This window comes from Biomphalaria glabrata, chromosome 15 (assembly GCF_947242115.1).
Source record: "Biomphalaria glabrata chromosome 15, xgBioGlab47.1, whole genome shotgun sequence".
NCBI classification, from domain to species: Eukaryota; Metazoa; Mollusca; class Gastropoda; family Planorbidae; genus Biomphalaria; species Biomphalaria glabrata.
This window is the reverse complement of record NC_074725.1, coordinates 5,831,776-5,855,319: the sequence shown is the minus strand read 5'-3', so window position 1 is coordinate 5,855,319 and position 23,544 is coordinate 5,831,776. Positions and strand designations below refer to the sequence as shown.

The 23,544-nt window shown below is 32.9% G+C and overlaps 1 protein-coding gene across 4 annotated transcripts; it reads right to left on the bottom strand.

Moving 5' to 3' along the window:
• Positions 1–207: 207 nt before the first annotated feature.
• Positions 208–23,544, bottom strand: LOC106055822 (uncharacterized). 4 transcript variants are annotated; one of them, XM_056012253.1, is made up of 21 exons: positions 23,399–23,544; positions 20,876–21,030; positions 20,494–20,596; positions 19,447–19,470; positions 18,486–18,521; positions 18,130–18,153; positions 17,900–17,980; positions 16,721–16,778; positions 15,905–15,984; positions 15,114–15,256; positions 14,175–14,318; positions 13,434–13,517; positions 12,761–12,836; positions 11,101–11,289; positions 9,593–9,688; positions 8,289–8,424; positions 7,260–7,443; positions 6,134–6,297; positions 5,259–5,405; positions 4,137–4,215; positions 208–3,744 (listed from the first exon to the last, which is right to left on the bottom strand). In XM_056012253.1, exons 2-21 carry the CDS (start codon positions 21,013–21,015, stop codon positions 3,258–3,260), a joined length of 2,475 nt encoding a protein of 824 aa, XP_055868228.1. In that variant the 5' UTR covers positions 21,016–21,030; positions 23,399–23,544; the 3' UTR covers positions 208–3,257. The 4 variants fall into 4 exon arrangements, with proteins under 4 accessions (XP_055868228.1, XP_055868226.1, XP_055868229.1 ...); XM_056012251.1 differs by lacking the exon at positions 23,399–23,544 and adding an exon at positions 23,138–23,213; XM_056012254.1 differs by lacking the exon at positions 23,399–23,544 and adding an exon at positions 23,146–23,199.

The following is a 23,544-nucleotide window of genomic DNA, read 5'->3' as shown; positions in this document are numbered from 1 at the left end:
GCCCTGGCCTGCTCTAGCTCATCTTTCCAGTCTTATTTATCCTGGGCTTTAGGGCCTACTCTTAGCCATTGTAGATCTGCCTCTATATCATCAATCCTGGTCTGTCTTGGAGGCACCTGCCTCTTCTTTTTACAGTATTTAATTATTTTTTTTTCCACATCCAATCAAAATAATAATGCTAATAAATTTAAAAAAAAAAAAAAAGAGTAAAATATAGATTTTAATGATAAACATGAAAAAAAACAAAGACAATAAATGTCCAAATATCTATTCATTTATCTATTCACACATTTTTTTAACTATACCTATTACAAATTAAAGGCAACTCTATTTCTGTCATCACAATAAAACCTGGTCTTAAAAATAAACAGGAATAAAAAAAAAAAGTAACAGAGCAAAATATACAAGTCGTAGTTTTATCTTCCTCAAATTTTTAACAAACTATAGTTACAATCCAATCACATACAATAATAGTGATAAAAAGGCAACATTGTGAAAATGTGAGCCTAAACAGTAGTTAAAACAATTCTTAATTATTCAGGTTTTGTACACGGTCTGGAAAAAGTCTGGAATTTCAAACATCAGATTTCAGACTTTAAAAGTCTGGAAAATTGATACTTTTCTAGGTGAATTTTTTAAATGTCTGGAAAAAAGTCTGGAATTCATTTTCACAAAAGTTATATGAACCATGTTAATACATAAATGATTAATATAGAAACATGAATTTTGAAGCTACAGTATTGTTATTATTAAGAACCATACTATATTATTAGCGAAAATAACATAACATTTTTTTGTGGAAATCTGATTGCTAATTTAAAAAAAAATGATTTGTGTAATATTCCAAACAAAGGTGAACCTTGGCATGATAAACAAAAAGCTACAACTGAATGTAATACTAACATAGAAAAAAATACTTTACAATTTACTAGCAAATCACAGAAAAATAAACAATGAGGGCAATGGTGTAAGTTGTACATGGCATGCAGCATTTGAGCATATGTATAATAAGTTATGCATTTGGGGTTAAAACAACGTTAAAGAAACATTTAAGAACTGAAACAAATCTTATCATATTAGCTTAATATTGCTCATTTATTTGGACCAATGAATGCACAAGAGAGTGACTAAGAAAAATATGCCACAAAATGCAAACTTAGTATCAGTAAGATGGTTATTGTATTCTTTTCAGCATAATTACTCAAGCTTAAGAATGTCTGACAGGCAATGAATTCCTTCCAGCCTATGATCAGTAAATATAAAGATAGCAACATTTGCTTAAAAAACAGATTAATTTGATTTTTGGCATTCACTTCATTCTTGTGCTACAGAGGAGCCAGTCAGAGAGAAAGAGCTGTTCCTGAATCACAGTTCTACGCTAGTCAAGACTTTGTTTATACATTATGATTATTGCTGTACCATAGTAGCTTTGCTGTCATATATACTAGTTAACACTGTTTTCAGAATGAGCAAGTTAGATATACAGATCTCAGCTGGGACTGTGCATCCCAGGGAAATAATACACTCCTCCTTAATCTTCAGACTCAAAGACAAGCTTTATAAATTTGCCAAACTTGAATTTATCATGTGTGTAACCTTGTATATTAGCAAAACTGGAATTATATCATGTGTGTAAAACAGTAAAAAAAACAACATAAAAAAGTAGACAGATTTAAGAAAGACATTACAATTAAGAAAGCCCAAAATGTCAGTGGCTAAATAAAAATATTAAGCTATGGTGACACTACAAAATACTCAAATTTAGTTTTCGTATGTTTCCATTATTTACATCGCAATAATTTCATACAAAGTACTTTATTCCTTCAGTGACAATTTCATACAAAGTACTTTGTACCCTCAGTAACAACAGAGTGATAATTTAATACAAAGTACTTTGTTCCCCTTCCCCCAATGACAACAGAGTGATAATTTCATACAAAGTACTTTGTTCCCTCAGTGACAAGAGTGAGATTTTCATACAAAGTAGTTTGTTCCCTCAGTGACAAGAGAGATTTTCATACAAAGTACTTTGTTCCCTCAGTGACAAGAGTGAGATTTTCATACAAAGTAGTTTGTTCCCTCAGTGACAAGAGTGAGATTTTCATACAAAGTACTTTGTCCCCCCTCCATAACAACAGAGTGATAATTTCATACAAGGTACTTTGTTCCCTCAGTGATCACAGAGTGATATGATAACACAATATTACATTAATGATGTGCATACATCAGTGTGTTTGAACTTTGTTATGTTTAAAACCAAAGTGTTAGCTTCATACAAGTTTGAACAAAAACAAAATTAATATCAATGAATCCATGAAAAACAAAATATGGCATACAGCATGACAAGTCAACATTTTTTTTTATATCAACCATTTAGTCTTTCAAAATATTGTTTTATTTTGTGAGCACTGATCTATTTGGTGTGATATTAAGATACTTTCAAAGTGGGTGAGGTAAGTTCCTTCCACTTGAGATTTGTGCATCAAACCGTGGCTATTTACAACATTTACACTACTAGGAGTACTGGGATAGTGGAATGGTGGAGCATGCAAATTCTGGGTCAAAGATGCCATGCTCAACTCTGGATTTTTTTCTTAGCACAAACAGCCTGGATTTAAAACTCTTCAGATGACCTAGCTAAAAAAAAAAACCTAGCTGGTTTAAACAGTGCCCCCCAAGCTAAAATGAGTATGTAGCATAAGTTTAAAGCATTAATACTAAAGGCTCACCATTAACACACGTGCACTCTCCCTTAAACTGCTTGCCTAATCAATGGCGAAACTCAATTTGATTAACTATATGAAAGGAAACCATAACATTTATGTTAGTTCTTGACTTTCATATTTTGTTACCATTGTATTGTAATAGACTACATTTTACATTTACTAGCTATCATCCTAAACGTTTCTCTTTCAAACCCAAATCTAACCATTCATTAAATCTAGCACTTGACTTTTTCAGTATCTTTAGTTGAACTCCTGATAAGCCAACAGAGCACAAACCAATCAAGAAATATTTATAAAGGGATATAAACTATAGATCTACAATGATTACAAAATTTGTAATGAATGCAAATAAGTATAATTATAAATGGCTGACTGATTGTGTGGTAAGCTATCTGGACTGTCATCTTGATGGCCTGGGTGCGAACCTGCCACCATCTTGAGGGAGGTTTGGGCTAAGATGTGATAATTAACTTTAATTTGGAAAGAACATCTAAAAACACGTAGAACAAAAACAAATGTAACTTTTATGTCCTAACTTCTATCATTTAATAATTGACTATTTGAGTTCAGCAAATCAGATACTTCAATATCATCCAAGTCCTGAGACAACTGTCCGCCACCAGGGGGGTGGTGCACATCCCAGCCATTGCTGTCTATTTGAGTAAATCCATGCCATGCTACATCATTTTTTAAATATTTACCAAAACAGCTAATTCTTTCTAAGACTGCCATATCAAGACATTGTTCAGTACTTTGTGTTTCAAATGAATCAATATCTATGAGTACTTCAGTACTGTGCAGCCCCGTGTTAGGATCTGGACAGACAAATGACAAATCCTCATATTGTGCACTTGGGAGAGGTTCCTGACAGGTTAGAGGATGACTGTTTTGGTGCACTAATTCATTTTGAGCAACTAGTCTAGGGTGTTTGAAATTTACATTTTCATTCTCAAGTTCATATGGTTGCTCAAATTCAACTTTGTCTCCAGGAACATGCACAGGCCCTCTATGGGAATCCCTGAAGAGAAGTTTAGAGAAATCTGTTAGATTGATTGTAACACTTAAATGTCTAGTCATTCATTTAAACAATAACTGGCAGTTAATTGGTGTAAATAAGGCTTTACAAAGTTTCAGTTAAACAGATGTAAATAAGGCTTTACAAAGTTTCAGTTAAAACAGATGTAAATAAGGCTTTACAGATGTTTCAGTTAAACAAGTGTAAATAAGTCTTTACAAATGTTTCAGGTAAACAATCTCATTTGTATTGGTCTCAGGTAAAAAAAAACAACTTGAATACTAAAGTAAGAAGGAAATTGACACTGAAAATCTACAGAGTTTGGATGCTAAGCTGAAAGATAAAAGTGGAGCTATAAGGTGAAGCAATTAACAACTTGGTCAAAAAAAATTTACCGAGATACAATGATATCCCCTTGATCTTCTCTAGTTACTTGTTTATAACCATTAATGTTTGTAATACTTTTGACATTTTCTGAAACAATATTAAAAGAAATGGAAATCAAGCCATTATTAGATCAAACTTTTAGTGTATTCATAGCAAATCTATATAACTTAAGCCACTCTATATATTTTGCATCAATCCATTTAGTTGATTGGTAATCAAAAACAATGCACTGATGTGTAGTACAATACAAACTGTATTAGAAAGTACATCTTTTGTTCAGCCTCAAGCAATGCATATTTGTTTTGTGCAATGTGCGCTTCACATAGTAATAACTCTAGGGCAAGTAACTCAATGAAAGGGCGTTTAATAACTCAATGAAACACACAAATATAATCGTCTGCCCTCAACATACATCTTCTTCTCAGCTACTATACTTGGTGGAAGTAAACTCTGTCTAAACAGCAATCTGTGCTACAATGTGCACTTTATCCTGCAGGAGGACAGTGTGTATTCAGGACAATAAATAAAAAATTGTCAATATTCACGTGCCAAATCCATCAAGTGTTAAGGAAAGTGTTGTATTTTCAGAAGTTCAGGTTTCTATATAAACTTTTCACAATTATCATCTACTTTATAAATGTGTTAATCTCTATGCTCAGTCTGTGTCTTCCTAGCTAATTCAGAGTAAGAGTTTATATGAGTTTGTTCTTGCCAATGGAATAATATAAGATTTGTGTTTCTGACCTTTTTGAGTTGAATTGATTGTTTTATATGTTTTGAATGATAATTGCATCCTAGGCAAACCTCCTGCATAACAACAGTGGATGGCCTCTCCAGATATGAACGCCAGACCATCGAATAACAGTCCAGAAGAGCAGATAAAACACAAACAGGTAGCCATCCTTTATATTTTGTATTAATGTATTTTAGTGCTTGCATAATTAATTAATTTCATTAACTGTCTTGACAATGCCTTTTGAAATATCTTAAATTAAGTTCAAGGTGATGTGTGTGCCTGAATTTCCAGATTTTTAAACTGGATGTTGGCGATGAACAAGTTCAAAGAGAACAATGCCAGAGGTCATCAAAGCAAAGAAAGACAAAAAAGTTGTTTGAAATCTACGACTCACCAGTACAACATTCTTTGTATTCTTCCAGCTGTTTACAACTAGGCCACACATAGTGGACACAGAAATTGGGCTCTTCTTTTTCCCCTCTGATATGTGAGAGAAAACTATACAAACTCCTTATTTCATCTGGGTCTTTGACAAGTATTGCTGAGACAGAGCCAAATAAATAGAATCAAAGTTCACAGTTAAAAATAAGTATGCTAAATATTTATTATGAATTGAAAACCCCAGTCTTCATAAAGATTCAAACACTGGACCCCACACCTGGAAGCCAAACTCTTAACCACTGAGCCACTGCACCCTTATTTGTTAAATTGAAAAAAAAACATATCTATATCTCTTTCTTTATGTGAACACATCTATGAGGAAAGTCTGACAAGTTTCCGTACTAACAATCATTTTTTAAAATAATCATTTCTTGTCCATAATCATCTATTCACTTCTCTCAGCAGTCTCTTCTACTTATACAAAGTTGTAGGCCTATAGAGCAGCTCTCCTAAACTAAAAGTTGTACTCAGAGGTTTTGATCTAGTAATGATGCCATCACTTTTTTTTTCAGTTTATCTCATTTATAATTTAATGACTATTTAGCGTCTTTCCCCATAAAATATATGGACGTGACCTTTTTTAACCCTAACTATACTAATCATACACTAGAAGCTTATATTTAAAAAAAAACAACTCTACAAGTGGAAACACCTGAAATCTGCTTTATTTTAGAAGAATTATAAATCTAATGGAACTACATGCCACAATTTAACCAAACTAACCGACACCACTAAAGAGGGTGGCTATATATTTAAATCAATTATATGGGCTAATAATTATTTATTTATAAAATAGTTAAGGTGCTTAATGCTTAAAAAAATACATACTCTGAACAGAATTAAAGATAATCTGTACAGTAACAAAAGCCAACGGGGCTTCAGACTGAATGTTTTTGATACTGTTGAGTGATAGTCTGACAATGGCCGTTCCATTAGGTTGATCTTTGAGTATATCATTGCAGTGTTGCTGGCTTAAAAAACTGGAAAATATTCTGAAAGTACAAAATGTTATCAATAATTATTTAAACATAAAAAGGAAACCTTAATCTGATAATTAGATATACAAATATAATGCAAAACTGTAGACGCTTGATGGTCTGACACCTCATACTTGGACAAAGATTTTTGAAAACTAATCAAAATGATGAGGCACTGGGACAGAGGGTAAGCCAAGCAAGAATGAGTGCGGGACAACTTAGAACCAAAACCACAAAATCAAACTGTAATAATGGCACATCCTAGCACAATGACAACTCTTTTATAAGAGTTAGAGCAGTCCTAGCTATCAAGATCAGAAAATGAACCAATATACATATTTCTTCTGTTCCTACAGATCATTAAAGTAATGTAGACTAATAAACATAAGCATGAATTAATAGAGACTTCAAGTTAATATGACTAGATAATAAAAGCTCTAATTTTATTATGTTACATCCTTTCAAGTAGTTTTCACAAAATATCCACAACAAATAATGACATAAACATATTAGCCTAATATTAAAGGATAATCCTGGTGTCAGATTATTTTTAGGTATAACATATTATAGCTCAAATAGAACAACCCATAAAATAAATTCGTTTTTCAACAAAGGAGATGTACAAAAGCCTAGAACTAGAAGCTTAGGTACTTGCAGGAATGGGCAATGATTATGGACCTGTAAACTATCTGATAGGACGCACATTGAAGACTCAATAAAAAAAAAGAGCCCTAAGAAAGGCAGCAGACAAAGACTTTGTGTCTGAGTGGTGAAATATGCAGGTCACAATTGGGTTCACCTGGTCATGTGAAATACTGCACTTATCCTTAATCTTCAGAATCAAAGACTATTATTATTATCTAATGGATTGTAAGTGAAAGAAAAATGTTTAAAAAGTGTGAACTGAATAGGCCATGAAATAAATAGCTTATTATTGGTATGAAATGATTTGCTGTATTAGCAACTAAATAGAATACCTTAGTTTGTGCACTTCCAGTTGAAACCTTTTCAGAGTGTTGCAAGCTGCTATGAACCAGTTGTAGAAGGAAAATTTGTTTTCCTGGGTATGCCTTTTAGAATTGTCAGAACTCCTGATGCAGGGTAGTTTCCCTTGGAGTATTTCATTCATCTGTACATCATGGCTTAAGTGGCTCGGCATTGCTAGATAAAATATTGTATACATGCAATTAAATGTAACCAGCTTATCAAAGACAGAATTGAAACAGACTCTTACTATTGAATTATTAAGAATTAAAATACAAGAGCAATATTGAAGAAAACAATCTTCCATTCATTTTCAGACAAAAATCATATAACAGAAAAGAAGAAAAACAAAAAAAAAGGAATAAAATTGTAAGAAAAACTACTGACTCTTCTCTCTATTACAGAATCCACTATTTTTTTCTGAATTTTTAATTCACTGGTATGTCAATAGCTAGCATACTTGTCAGATAAAACATCCTTGAATTTTAAATTCTAGATGATTTAAAGCTCCTCTGTTTCTATGGACAACATTAACAAGGGTGTCATTTTGGCCATCACAACGACCAACCGTCATTACTTCCCCCATTTAGTTGGTTTGGACTCAGAGGCGCCCTAGAAATCACAAATACATCTCAGTCTTCATCAGGATTCAAGCTCAACACCAATAAGTTTAGAAGTGAAGTACTTCACCACTCAACCACCAGATTTAATGTACTGTGTTTAAATTGCCTTTAGTGTATATAATAAACCGATGTTTTAACAGCTTTTCTTATAGAACACAGTATTTGCCTTATTTAGCTTTTTAAATAGATATCATTAGTGGAATGTAACCGTCTATAGCACAACTGCAGGTACTCAGCTAAAACTGAAGATGTTACATGAAAAAAATAAATTTAAAACTGAGATATAATTTGTATTTAAGAAAAATGTCTAAACTAATTGGTAGAATAGAATAAGTTATACCGGTACAACGAATGTGAACATAAATTTAAAAAGCTTATTCACACCCAGATAAATCTTACCATCCAATTGACTTTGAAATGATTGAATGTTTTCTTCAGTAAAATGGTCTGAGGTAATGGAGTGGTATCTCTCCTGGAGCATGGACAAGAAGAGTTCACGTTTCATAGTGGTTGGGCACTGACACTTTGGCTGATACTGAAGGAAGAAAGGAAAGCTCAAATCAGTTGTTGAAATTAAAAAGAAATGATAAGCTGTGAATAGATCATGTAATCTTTAATAGTATGACCAAATTATGAATGGAATGGAAAGAATTATAAAGCTGTGAATAGAGAAAACTCAAAAGACAATGTGTTGGATAATTGGTCACAAACAGAGGACATCTTTAAAAGGGGCACAAAACAGTAGCACGAAAGAGAAAAGAGACATTTTATAAAGCTACTTGAAAGACTAATTTTGTCAGAGATATTGATAAAATGAAATGCTTATTAGTCAGTAAATTCTCTCTCTGAGAACTAGATGTTCATAAGTGAAGTAGAACTTGGCTAGTTTAATCCATGAAAAAAAGCATAATAGAAGCATTAAGGTTAAAAAGTTATTAAAAGAATTTCCATCATTATGTACTCTTTTTGTATTCTTAGAGAGATAGAAGAAATTTAAATTAGGGTCTTTGTTATCTTTTAAAGAAGCCACAGGCTCCTACATATAAAATTGTTTGTGAAGGCAAGTGAAAAAAAAATGTGGTCAGGCTCTAAGCAGGTCGCATAATCATATTGATCCACCTTTTTTTTTCTTCAAACATATCTGTGAGCTTTAAAGATATTTTTAAAAATTTATCATGATGAAATGCTACAATGTTTTGTAATGTTCTATTTTTTGTCATGAGATTGTGAAAACATTTACATGTAGAAAGTCTAATCTGTTTTGAACTTTAAAAGATCTTTTTCCTTAAAACTACAACTTTGTCCAGATAGAGACAGTGAAAACATAATACCACTATGAATTGGCTAATAGCAGACTAATTCTGATTCTACAAACTGTTTTATATTTTTACTAGTTTTGTTTATTTGATTGTTTCTGAAATTCCTCTACACCAGTGTTTCCCAAACCTTTTCCCCTTTGCACAATCTGAGTATTTAGCAGAACACTTAGTTTACTTTTTTGAGAAATTAATTCACATGATGGCCTACTAGTTAATTATTCCAGTAGTTTGTGGAACCCTTATTTAGGCTTCATAAAACACTAGGGTTCCACAGAATACAGTTTGGAATCATTGCTCTATGTCTGCTCCCTTTCCTCCCAGCCTTTGGTTCAAGGATTTAATTGTGTGTCAAATATCAAAAATAGTTGAACTAATTCTACTCACCAAATCTGTTTGCACCCAACAGTACCAGTGAACTGCTCCTATGTAGTACCACAACTGTGTGCTGCCTGACCGTACGGTGAAAGGTAGAGATAGACACTGAGAGGAAACAACATGACATACTTAATTAGAATTGAGCACTAATAATTAGAACACTAAGAATAAAATAATGCTTAATGCACGAGCAGAATAAAATGGAATCTATTTTTTTTTTCTTCTTCTTCTTTGTTCTCATCTTTATGCTGGAGTGTTCAGATGACTAGACCAATATATGAGATGAACTGTGCAGTGGTTTCCAAATCAGCATTGGAGTGTTTTGGGGCCAGTGTCTTGTACAGGCCTCTTGGTAAAGAGAGCAGTCCTGGAGGATATGGTTAGCATTCTCTGGTGACACTCCACATGGGCAGATTTCACTAGTTCAGTTTTGAGCCTCCGGTACACATGTCTCATTCTTTGTGTCCGGTCGTGAGTCGAAAGATTAGATCTTGTCGGTATAACTTATAATAGGCATCATCTTTCTTGTGATTGGGATGAGAGCTTGTCCATTTCTCATTTATTTTATTTACTATTAGTTTCTTGATTTCTTCTGGATAGAGTGCTATGTTTAATTGTGAGTTTGTTCTCCCACTCTTGGTGAGTGTGTCAGCCTTCTCATTTCCTTCTAGTTCTATATGTCCTGGTATCCATTGAATAACAGTTTTTTTTCTGTTGTTGTTGAGCTTTATAAGTGCTGTCCTAAGTCATTTTATATAGGAGGAATCAGAGTTTTCCAAGCTTTGGAGGATTGATTTGCATCAGTTTGAAAGACAATCTGACTGTGTGGGGTACTTGGATGATTTGCTAGAATGGTAGTGGCTAGTTCTAGTGCTTCCCTTTCTGCTCTGTGGCTGTCAGAGAGCTCTCCGGTTGCAATGGATTTTTCTAGTTTTTCTCCATCAGGCCTTTTGATGAGTATTCCAGCTCCTCCATTTGTGGTGGCTTTATGGTATGAGCCATCTCTGTAGACTCTGATCCACTGATTGCTAGAATAATTGAGTCTGTAGAAAACAGTTCACTATTTCCATGAGCTCTGTTGGAATGTAGTCAGATTTTTAAATTATATTTTCAATATGGTCTCTTATAGTAGGAAGAGAGCTTTCGCCCCCAGGGTGGAGATTCATTATGATGTATTGTGGATTCCAGAGTTATTTTTTCAAGCTGTTGTTTCTTTTTTAGGTTTAAAGCTTCTTGTAAGAAATTGGTCCTTTCTAAGTTGGTTTATAGTGCCAGTTTTGCGGATTTTGGTTTTGAGTTTCCAATGTTTCCAATTTAGTGAATTGGGAAAGGATTTTTATTTCTCTTCTTTCATCAAGAGAGACCAGGGCAGTGGTTTCGTTTCCTTCATAGAATCTATTTTTGATTTCTTTGATATTTTCAAAGGTACCATATTAGAGATTTCAAGAAATGTTTACCTAAATTAAAAAATATCAGTATTAGATGAATATTAAAGTAAGTTAAATATAAAAATAAACCTTTATCTCTGGTTGGCCTGGTATATCTAACTTTAGCTGCCAAGTAATTCTATTAAAGTGTTCAAAATTTGTCTTGGTTGATCTTTTCGTTGTTCTGGTGAACTTTGCCAGCTGCAAAGTTACAGAGATGATGAGACCATCGTTGGTGTCCTTCATTGTTACCTCCTTTACAGTGCAGTCATGTAAAGTCTGTGAAAAACATAGACATTTAACTTTTATGCAGTATGTAGACATAGATGGCTGACCATCAGCAAAAACTGGGAACTAAGAACATAGTAAAGTTCCCCTTTAATACCTTGTGGTCTATAGGGCAGATGATATAAGTCATCTGTTTATATGGCCTATAGTTAACGAGGGTGTCATGTGGCCAGCAAAACGACCAACAGTCTTTACTTTTTCCCTATTATATGTCAGGTAGCCATTACAGCTGGATGGACTCAGAGGTGCCTAAAGATCCCTAAATTAAAAATCCCAGTCTTTACCATGATTCAAACCCGGGACCCCCAGTTCAGAAGCCAATTGCTTTACCACTCAGCCACCATGCCTCTGCTAAGAACCAGCGCTTTAAAAAATTTAATTATCCTGTGGAAAATATTATATTAAAGAATTACTTAAGTCCCTTAGTAAAAAAATAATTACTAAGTCTTAAGCTAAACCTATTGCTCATCATGAATAAGATAAGATTTCCATTTATTTTACTTTTTTAATTCTATTAATGGTTGATATTTTTCTGTGTCGAGGGGCATGTTCCAGTCTTATTCCTATAGAGAGTTGACAACACTCACTGTGATAATCCACCAGATGATATCAAAATTAAATATCAATATTACACTACAGTGGATCCCTGGACACATTGGCATCATGGGAAATGAAAAGGCAGATAAGCTATCAAAGGCAGGTTCATCTATGGAACAACCAGATAGACCTGTTAACTACCTCACCCTAAGGTCAATGTTAGTCAACAATCACAAAGAGGAGTGGCTCAACCAATGGGCATCAGGAAACACAGGCAGAGCCATGTACAGAGAAATGACTACGCCTAACAAACTGGACAGTATTAACTTCCTCCCCCGCAAAGAACAATCTACAATCTTCCAACTAAGAACAGGACACACACCACTATTAAATTACCACCTGAACAAAATAAACTCCACACAACTACCCCTTTGCAGACATTGCGCCCACCCCTTTGAAACCGTAAACCATATCCTCTTTGAATGCCCCTCCCTAATCCACCTTAGGCAGACCCTACTTCCACTACAGCCCAACATAACCAACACCCTGTACGGCAGTGCTGAACAGCTGAAGAAAACAGCACACTTTTTTTCCTTGGCACAGTCTGCAAAAGAGCTCACAGCTCAGCAGCAATAAAGCTGGCTAGAAGAAGAAGAAGAAGTCTTATTCCTATATATGTATAAATCATCAAATTCTTTCTTAATTATTGCAGTATCTTGTGCAGTTGTTATTGTTTTATATACTATGTTGCCTTCTGTGAATAGGTAATGGTGTAGCTTGTTACTGATTTCTAGGGAGCTTGCCAGGCTATGCAACGAACAGCCCAGAAGGATCTGAGTCCAAGCTGATGTCATTTGATAGAACATATATGCAAATTAGAAACATTAGTTAATTAGCCTTTTGTTCATGTAATAGCATTAGTTACCTTTGGGTCTTTTTCAAAATAGTAGTTTATTTTCATCTCCCTTTTCAGGATTTGATCCTCACGAAAACCAAATACTCTGAAATTGAAGATAAGTTACATTTAGAAACAATATTCAAGTCAAAATATTCTGATACAATACTGAGTTCTCAAAAATTAATTCCTGTTTACAGAGTCAGAAAAAAAATGAAACAAGAGACAGAAAATGAAGACGTCAAATCATCCATTCAAAATTTCCATCCAAATTTAGTACTTATTATAGATGTTAGAAAAATCAATAGACATTTGAAGATAATTTATTATGCTCTATAATATACAAAAGAAGTCAAAATACTGTTTGTGGATAGAAAAGAAGTTGAAAATTTCTTCTTTCATTTCTTTTTTATTCTCAGTATATTCAAATGATTCTGAAATTTGCAACTGTAACTCCCCAGAATTCAATTTGGTGAATTCCATTATGTTTTTAAATGCCTCAACTAGTATTAAAAATTATTAACATCTACATTTTGTAAGTACCAGTTATTCTTATTTATTGTGTTTAATGTTAATAATTTTTTATCTATTAATAAATATTCCCTTTTGTTATATTCTTTTCAATATCATATATTCAAACCAAACTAAATACTACAGATGGTTTTCAAGTAAATTAATCAAATGGAAACAAAAAAGGTCAAACCTGAGTTCAAGATCAATGTCATCAGGTAGCTTTGTATTATTTAATTTGACACAAGGTGAAGGCTGTTTGTCTAAACACCAAGCCCTGGAATAAAAGAAAGAAAAAAAAAAGGTCTGTGGTAAGTGATAAAATTATAATATCCAATTGAACCATAAACATAAAAAAAACAACTGATGTACTTCAGTATGATAACAATTATTAGAACTTTAAAACAGAATGTCCACAGCAAGGAAATGTTGACTTAACACTGAGGAAAGCTATTCAGAGATGAATACGTTATAAATGAATTTGTACCAAATTTCATTCACAATCATTAATAAATGTTATTTATAAATAAATTTTCTGTAATTAAAAGAATTAACACTACTTAGGCATTATTTGTAGTGAAAAGGAGAAAGATGTTAAAAAGCTTTCGTTTGCTTCAACAACAATTTACAAACAGGGATTCTTGGTCACATTCGATTCTCTCATTTTTAGCTTTTTTTCCCCATATAACTACTAGCATATCAGTGTCAAATTTAAATGTTTTTGCCTGACTCATTAAGAAAAATATTTTGTTAAAAATAAATAAAATGACCACAAGTTAATGCAATTATTTTTTCCAAGCGATGTCTTATCTCTCATCTGTCTATTGACGTCCACCAAAAAATGTAAAAACAATGAACCCAACGTAGAAAAATATTGCATTGTTGTAGACAGGAGAGATGAAATATGTGCATTAAGCAGTACAACTGAACTTACAATGGGATGATTGTAGACATAAGAGATGACAGATGTGCATTGACCTTTCCAACCAATGATGTAACAGAAGTCAGCATTTTCTTTATTTTGTTATTTCTCACTTCTAATTGTTTGATTGACGTAAGTTGGAAAACCTCAGAGAATCTAAAGAAACAAAACAACAAAGGTTAAATTGCCATTGATAAAAGATTACTATCAGGAATATGAATCAAAATGTACTTTGTACTAAAATTAGAAGTCTGTTATTGTGGGATGTTTGAATGAATGTCATAAACTGAATAGCTACTTAACTGAGGGTAAATCAAGTGCAAAGCTCTATGTAGCCAAGAAATGTTTTAATTTGTTAAAGATTTGCTAAACTTTTTCTCTCTGTAATTATTTTTCCATGTTTTGAAGGAATTCTTCTATTTGCCCATTACTATTTCACTACCCTATTATGATTGGGCTTCAATAGCTTTGTTGTTAGTTATCAGAAAATGTTGTATTTGGTATAGAATTAAAGGGAAATGCATGCTCCTTTTATAAAACACAAAGCAAAGTTTTAAAAAAATATATTATTCAATTTAATGAGGTCAAATGGTATTGTCAATTAGGAGAGAAAGAGTTAAAAATGAATTGTGTTTGCTGAGCACCTAAAGGCAGCATAGATACTCTTTCCCCCACATCAAAAGAGATTGCACCAGAGCCCTGAGCATGCTTAAGGAGCATGGAAGATAAGCGATTCAGAGCAATAATAAATTTTTAGATCAGATGTCACCATGGGGTAAGCTATGTCACTAATTAATTAATTCTAGAACATGCTGCGTAAGTAACAAGAAATCAACATTGAGCCTACATTTTGTTTGTTAACGGTGCTCTTTAAATAAAATTATTATTTTTATTAATGTATCTTATATTGTTAAAAAGAAAACAGCTGAATAAAAAACAAAAAATTCTCACAAATTGTTTAAGCTTCTCATATCTTCCTTTCTTTCAACCCTAGGAATAATGTGCTCCACGTGTACGAGGGCTTCATACCTCCTCCACTTGTTCATCATGTTAGACAAATTAGCTTTAAGCAAGTCTGTAGCAGACATTATTTCCTGCAACATTATTGAGGTGAACAACTATTTTAATCATCAAATCATTTATACAAGTACAGTTGACCCTTGTTAGTCTGACGCGGGTGGTGTTGGATTATCAAAAAAAAAAATCAGAATACCAAAGGTTAGCTGTACTTCAAAGATTCAGCCATGGTTATACCTCTAAAATATTTCCCCATATTTCAGGAAGAGATAATGTTTTATGCTTACACTTCATAGCTTTGTTCTCCATCATACAAGATGTAACAAAAAGTTCAACACTAAAAAATATGGGCACGAGACGGACTCAATTTTGCAAATGTGCCAAAAAAAAAAAAAAATCAAATATAAAAAAATATGGCAAGTAAACTACCAGTAGTCCCAGAAAGTCAACCAAGAACATGTATCCACAGAACACAGCAAGAAGCACATGAGAAGAGGTGAGGTAGCTGAATCAACTATTGTGTCTGAGCCTGTGCTGGGTCACATGTCAGACTATCTAGGGTCAACTGCATTCATACCCAAGATTTCTTCACATTTCGATCCAACACAGAAATGCCTACATTGACCAGTAAGAATGTGTATTCTCTGCTTTGAAATGTGTATTTTTGAGATAATTTGATAGAAATGTAAAAACAAAAATGGATTAGAATTTAAATCAAAATGTACTTCTTGTATTTGTTCACATTCAACTTCTTTGTTCCGTAGCTCTTCCTGCAAACATCTGTTTTCATCTTCGCCACATGGAACTGTACAATAAAAAAAAAAGATCAGCTGTTATTACTTAGAATTCTCAGTACAATACTACTATAACAGTAAATGTGTGGACACATTCATGGTCAGCAAATACAAGTTACACTTGAAAATAGTTTTATGTTGGTTGCTCAATGGTCATGCGCAGTGTAGTTACCATATGCGTCTGTGCCCAGCAATATTAATAAACTTCTTTCAGTTACTTGAGCATTACTTCAAGTAGAGTTAGGCAGGACAGATATTCCATATAAAGACTTATTTTCAAAACTAAACTAAACACCACTATGCATGGGATGGCAGCGAGCAGAGTTTGAGCCAATGAGGACAGCAGTCTGAAGTGCATACCAAGTGTCTAGGCAGCTTTAACTCACAGCCTAAAGCAAGATTGAACATGAGACCAGTATCTCAGCAGCAAAGTACTTAACAACTGAGACACTAAATTCCATTTATATTTGTTCATTTTTATATAGTAAGCTTTTAACAACTCCTGAAGCAATGATAGAATAGAATACTGAACAGTAAAACTTTTAACTAAAGCTCCTATTTAGAGTCTCTTGATATATATATATACCGGAGTCAGAATACATAGTTATCAGGAATCAAAATGTTTAATTTTAACCATTTTTTAATGAGACCACAATGACATATTAAACATAACCCTAAACCAAACTAATAATACATAATTACAGTCAGTATAAAAAAAAGATTATTGCAATATTAAAATGTACTTACATTCAAAACTACCTAAATTGGTAGCTACTTCAATGCTATAGGCATAACTTTCTTGAAACTGAAATGTAAAAAAAACCAACTATATCCATGAACTGAAAATGAGAAACAGTCTGAATCACTGAAAATATTCATACAGAAACTGAGTTAAACCAAATATCTAGAATAAACAGAATTCAAATGAAATATTTTTACCATTCTGAAGCATTGCTATGTTATGGAAATTAAGGAAAGCTAAAAGAATTAGGATGACAACAATAACAAATTTGGAGTGTCAATAGGCTGTCCAGTGTTATGGAGTGTGTGTAGATGTTTCTGTTGTTATGAGTACAACAAGGCAGACAATTTAGTTGTATAGGCTGACTAGATTCTGATGTAACCATGAGGAAGTCTTGTTATAGCTCAGGTGGGGAGTAAAAGTTGACGTGTAAGAGTGGTGGCTGAGTGGTAAAGCTCTTGGCTTCTGAACCGGGGGGTCCCGGGTTCAAATCCTGGTGAAGACTGGGATTTTTAATTTCGGGATCTTTGGACACCTCTGAGTCCACCCAGCTCTAATGGGTACCTGACATTAGTTGGGGAAAAGTAAAGGTGGTTGGTCGTTATGCTTGACACATGACACCCTCGTTAACCGTACGCTAAAGAAACAGATGACCTTTAACATCATCTGCCCTATAGACTACAAGGTCTGAAAGGAGAACTTTAAAAGTTGAAAAAGGGGGGGGGGGGGGCACACAAGTAAAGGATGATTGACAGAAAGACATGTAGGTTTTGGAATGAAATTTGTGATATGTTAAAATTGTTCAAGATAATATTTCGCTAGTCTTTCTACATACATCTACATAGAAGTTAAAAGCCTTATTTAAAAAGAAGTTTGATCATGTTTTTATTCAAATTCTACATTAAGAATTAAATATGCCAACAACAGTTTTGTTGAGTACCAATATTTAGTCAATATCTTTACAGCATTAAACCATCTAATAGTAACTATAGAAGTTGTTGAACTGACAACTTTGACTGATGAATTTTGTAACTGAAAAGATCAATTAAACATTTCATTTAGAATCCGTGTCATGTGGGAATACAATCTTCTAAAGCAATAATCTTTTCCTGATGTTTTGCATATAAGTATTTAGTGCATTAATCTTATCCTAAACATAAAAAAGGTTTTTTGATGGTAATTACTTTGTGCACATCTTCTTGAAGTTTCTGTAGTTGATCACAGCTAGCGGAGAAAAGTTTTTCAAATTCATCTCTTGACTTATCCTGCAATGTAGTGAACTAATGACATTAAAGTCTTTCTTCAACAATGTAGGCTTACATAATAAAGTTCAGACTAACAATGGAGCTAATTTATAACGTTTACCTACAATTATTTAAAATATATTTTTGACTAGTAATTTCAATGACATTACCTGTGTTAAGTTCTTTAAAGAAACCTGCATATAAATGGCCAAAAAAAATAAATTATTATTATTATTATTAAATACTAAATTAATTTAAAATTGTGAAGAATCTTTCAGAAAATTTTTTTATATGTAAAATTACATTGAAGATTTTCCCCTTTATGGCCAGTAGGGAGTTTTCCAATAGAAAAATAAGGTCTGCCAATCACCACCATTATTTCTACTGTACATCTAGTATACCCTTCAATTCTTTTGCTCTCATGACAAAGACATTGGAATGGAAATTGTACAGGATTAGATTTGTCTTCAAAATCAAATTAATATTTAAAAAAAAAAAATGAAATTATTAGTTGAAATAATCCTACCTTTTTACTGCTTGGAGAATTCAAAGAACTGACAGCCTATGACATAAATCAAATTCAATGTATTGAAAAGGTTTTTAAAAAACTTAAAAATGTTCATGTAGATTGGAAATATTGACTAACACAATTGAGACATTCTAGTTGCCTGATAAATAAATTATGGCTTTTATATAGCGCCACTTCCATGCTTATAGCATGCTCAGAGCGCTTTGGTCCAATCTCAGTTGTGGACCAGTGGGGGTGGGGGTGGTATCTAGGAGAATTTTTTTCGTGCTGCCTTCAGGCAGCTCAGTAAACACAACTCTGCCCGGGTCGGGTGTCGAACCTCGAGCCCCTTCATAGGTAACCAAGTCAAGCCAAGTTCAAGCGCACTTAGCCTCTCGACCACACTACCCACAAGCCCATCAGAAATGAGGGAAAAGTATTAGAAAGTTAAACCACAGAGTGAGAAACAACCTTAAGCAGGGGTTCTCAATCTGTGGGCCGCGACCCCCCTTGGGGGTCAATTGACGATTTGCCAGGGATCGCCAAAGACAATAGAAAAAAACGATTGTTTTTATTTATTCTTCTATTGCTGTGTGTATGTGCCAAAAGGGGGGGGGGGTCGCAGCAGTCGGGGATTGTAAAAAGGGGTCGTCGAGCTTAAAAGGTTGAGAACCGCTGACCTTAAGGGAAATGGTTTTTAAATTCATCCATACTTGTATACAGAAAATAAATGAGGAATTTCACCGACGAAGATTGAGAACCTCAAGTCCCTAAGTGTTATGTGACTGGGTCCAAATGGAAGTGGAATGTGCACTAATTAAACAATGGTGAAACAACATTACGGAACACACAATCCTCACTATGACTGACAACATGAAGATGGTCAAAAAACAGAAGAATGGGTGGGAAAACCAAACACACTTGAATACTGCCAAAGTTTCAATATATATTTATATAGTGTACTAGTTGGTATATTTACCTTATTTCTTTCTTGGGCCAGAACCTATAGAAGAATGTGAATAAGATCATATTAAGAAAACATACAAGATCTATTTTGTCTAAACTGTTGAATGTTGTGAATGGAATAGCTTCCCATGTGCTGGTAACTGAATTAAATAAGTTTAATATATGTACAATATAATTTGCTGGGGAAAATGTAGATCTCATGAAGTATGTTTTGATCTAAGTTGGTATATATTTGTTGGTGTATATTTTCAAGTTTATATGTATAAATGATGTTACATAGATGTATTTTTGTAAAAGCAACTAAAACAACAATGATGTACAATATTTCAAGTGAAAGTATGATGATTGCTAGGAATGTTCACAGAATCAAAAGATTGATGACACCCTATGGGGTTCAGGTTCACTAAATGTAACCATTAAAAGACCACTAAAGGAATTTAAAGGAGTTACTCATGTTGATACTTAAATTATCTGTATTTATTTCAAATATAAACAAAAAAGTACATTGAATTTATAAAGAAAAAAATGTTTTAATATACCGGTACTGACTTAATCAATAAATAATTTGAGAATATGATATGTTCATTTATAATGCTAAAAATGTTTTTTTAGTAAATTTGTGTCTTAATACAAACTGACAACAATTAAAGTAGGGGCAATAATTTGTGTGTGCTTCTTACTATATTTATCCAGTTGCTTTTAAAGACAAATTTTTTAAACAAAAATATTTTAGAGTGAAGTAAAACAACCAGACGAGAGACATAGGTACCAACACAGGTCTAATAGATATATTTGCAGCCTATTAGCAGCAAGATTTTGTAACATAGCAATAAATTGGACACTATTAGGAAAATAAAAATGGACACTAAAAAATGGTTGAAAGAAGTGTAAGAATAAAGGAATAACTAGCATAAAGAAATATGGTCAGCCTACCAGACATTCCCTTCTACATTAAAATATCTTTCAGAGAAAGAAATTATGGGATTAAATAGCATTTACATAGAATTCAGTCTCATTTTTTTTTCTTCACAAACATTAGTCATAGCAGATTCAGAATTACCAGTTTGTCAATGTCTTCTTCTGCAGCTTTGCCAAGGGACTTAAATGTGTCTAGCCAGCACATCAATTTAGCACTCTCATTATCTTTTAGAAGTGTCAATAGCCTATAATAGAAATGAAAGAAAAAAATGTTATGATTGTACTATCAGAAGCTTAAATTAGTTCTTGCTTGTAAAAAATTATTTTGAAAGTCTGAATAAGTTCAGAGGTGCATGTTTTTCTTTATCTTGATTATAATTTAAAAATGTAAAAATGCAAAAATTAAAATCCTTTCTCATCAGACTTTTCTGAAGATCTATCTAACCCTCTAGATTTACAATAGAGAACTGAAATTTTTTTTTTTGTTAGATGTAGATTACTAAGAGTCTAGAAGTTATACTTACACAGATAAAATCCCTGAAGTGATTTCTTTGAGCTTCAGATCTGTGTGTATTTTTGAGCTTGATGACAATTCATTCAAAATATTGATCATTTTTAATAAATTACAATCTAAAATTGAGTCTTTATCTGAACTGGAACCCATGATTGATGATCAAATCTAGATTATAATTGTGAATATATATATTATAATGAAACATCAAACTAGATTTAAAGATTGGTCTAACTAAACTAGATTATTTAGATTATTATTAAAGCTAAGACAAGATTTTTTTTAGATCCAGAATAATTTAAATCTGGATCTAGACTTTTGATCAATCTAGTTCTAGATCTATCACCTAAGACTGATCAAAAGACTAGAGTCTAGATATCATTTAGATCTATAATCTAATATACAGTATAGTATCTGGCACATTCCTCGTTCCATATGCTAGGACAAATTTGTACAAATGCTCATTCTTTCCTAGTGCTATTAGAGCATGGAATGGATTGCCTGAACCAGTCTGGAAAACCAATGACTAGGCAGAAGTTAAGTCACTGGTTAACATGTGTATGCATGATGCGTAGGACATAACCATCTTCTTTTCTGAACATGTTTTACATGTTTGTAAAATGTTTTACATGTTTCAGATGTTCCTTCAGAGTTGAAGATAATTACTTCCTAGTCCAAACCTCCTGCAGGATGACGGGAAATGATGCGTAGGACATAACCATCTTCTTTTCTGAAGTAACATGTTTGTTTGTAAAATGTTTTACATGTTTCTGATGTTCCTTCAGAGTTGAAGATAATTACTTCCTAGTCCAAACGTCCCGCAGGATGGCGGGAGATGGAAGCGGGCAGGGTTTGAACCCAGGACCATCGATAAATCTGAACGACAGTCTAGCATGCAAACCGCATGACCAGGCAGCCATATGTGTGTATTTTATAAGATAATATAAGAGCATTGTATTCTATAGCTGTCTAAACTATATACTCAATCATCTCATATCTTCTTTTTTGAAGTAACGTCTGTAATAACTGTAAGTGTAATATAATCTAGATCTAAGATAAGATCTATTAAGTAATTAAGCTATAGAATCTACATCTAGGATTCTAGATAAGATAAGATTGACATTGGAACATATATTAATTATGATAGATCTACCTATGTTCTATGTAAACTTTTTATCATGATCATCTTCTTTTTTGAAGTAACATCTGTATTTTATAAGACTTAAATAAGATGCATGCAGCACTACTCTAGACTCTAGTCTAGAATTAGATGAGTAAATCTAATTATGATGATATCAGATGATGATCTAGACTAATAATAGTAAATAATAGGACATAGATCTACATAGAATGGATCTAGAGTAGTAGCAATGGCGTCACTTGGGGGGTTCGGGCAGCACTGGGGGACACCTGATAGGGAATATTTGTATTTTCTAAAGTTATTGTAAACTTTTAAATGTTAAGATCAATTTACTTTTCATAAAGATGCATTTTATTACTCGCCCTCAGAAAACTACCACTATAATGTTAAAAAGTTGCTGTTAGGAGCTCTTTAAAGATTACTAAGGAAAGGATGTTCAGTTTATGTTTGATTTGTTTCTAATTTTAAAATCTTAGATTCTAGATGTTAATCTATATGTAATAACTAATGATAAAATATCAGAGACAAAAAAAAATTAAAATAGAATCAACACTCATTTTTAATGTTGTGTAACAGCAATCAATGAACTGTATTATTTTGCAAAAAAGAACTAAACAACGATAGTTTTTATTGGGAACAAATAGTGGGACGCTGGGGGGGAGGGGGTGACACCCTGATCTTTCTTATTTTACAGCACCGGCACCGGGTGACACCCATCCTAGTGACGCCACTGAGTAGTATACTAGACTCTAGGCTAGGTGTCATATTTTAATAATAGATCTAGTCATAATTAGTCATATTAGTCATAGATTTAAATTTTAGATATCTATTCTAGGACTAGACCTAGATCTAAATCTAGATTCATTCAATAGGCGGCCTACATTTCGAGTCCTTTCAGTTTCATTAGTTTCATTCACACAAGTGACAAACTCAAACTGGATTTATTAATATATTATATTATTTATATAGATCTAGGCCTATCTATAAATACCACAGCCCAATCAATGAATCATGATCTTACCTAAATAAAAAGTAAAAAAAAAGTCTAGAATCTAATGATCTAATCTAGATTTAGAATATATTCTAAATCTATATATAAAAAAAAGTAGTATATATTAATTATTCTAGACCTACAGTCAGACCATTGAAAACAATAACAATAATAAAGACCCAAATAAACAGTGGCCAGGTTGAATTCTAAATGTAGATTACAATCTTGAATCTAGACATAGGGATCATAAACTATATAATAGGAAGAGATATATTTTATGTTTCATGAGATATGGATTTTGTGGACACAATATCGTTTAATAATCATATTTTGTAAACATTTTAATAGACTTCAATTTAGAAGATATAGGCCTAATTGTTCGATTTAATTATACTAAATCTTACCTAATCTAAATCTTACTACGTCCGTTCTCTATCTTTAGTTTCAATGTAACCGGATTTAATCTTCTCAACTTTATCCAAACTGGCAAAACTTGAACTTATTTCGTGGAAATAAATTCAGTCTGTGGTCTAGAACTAGTCTAACTCTT

Excerpts from the sequence above, each read along its gene's own strand:
- LOC106055822 (XM_056012253.1), bottom strand. The coding sequence starts at position 21,015 with ATGGGTTCCAGTTCAGATAAAGACTCAATTTTAGATTGTAATTTATTA. Across the intron at positions 16,779-17,899 it reads TTCAAGAAGATGTGCACAAA|TTTCAAGAAAGTTATGCCTA; the intron begins GTAATTACCATC and ends TTTACATTTCAG. Across the intron at positions 15,257-15,904 it reads AATGTGAACAAATACAAGAA|GAAATAATGTCTGCTACAGA; the intron begins GTACATTTTGAT and ends ATAATGTTGCAG.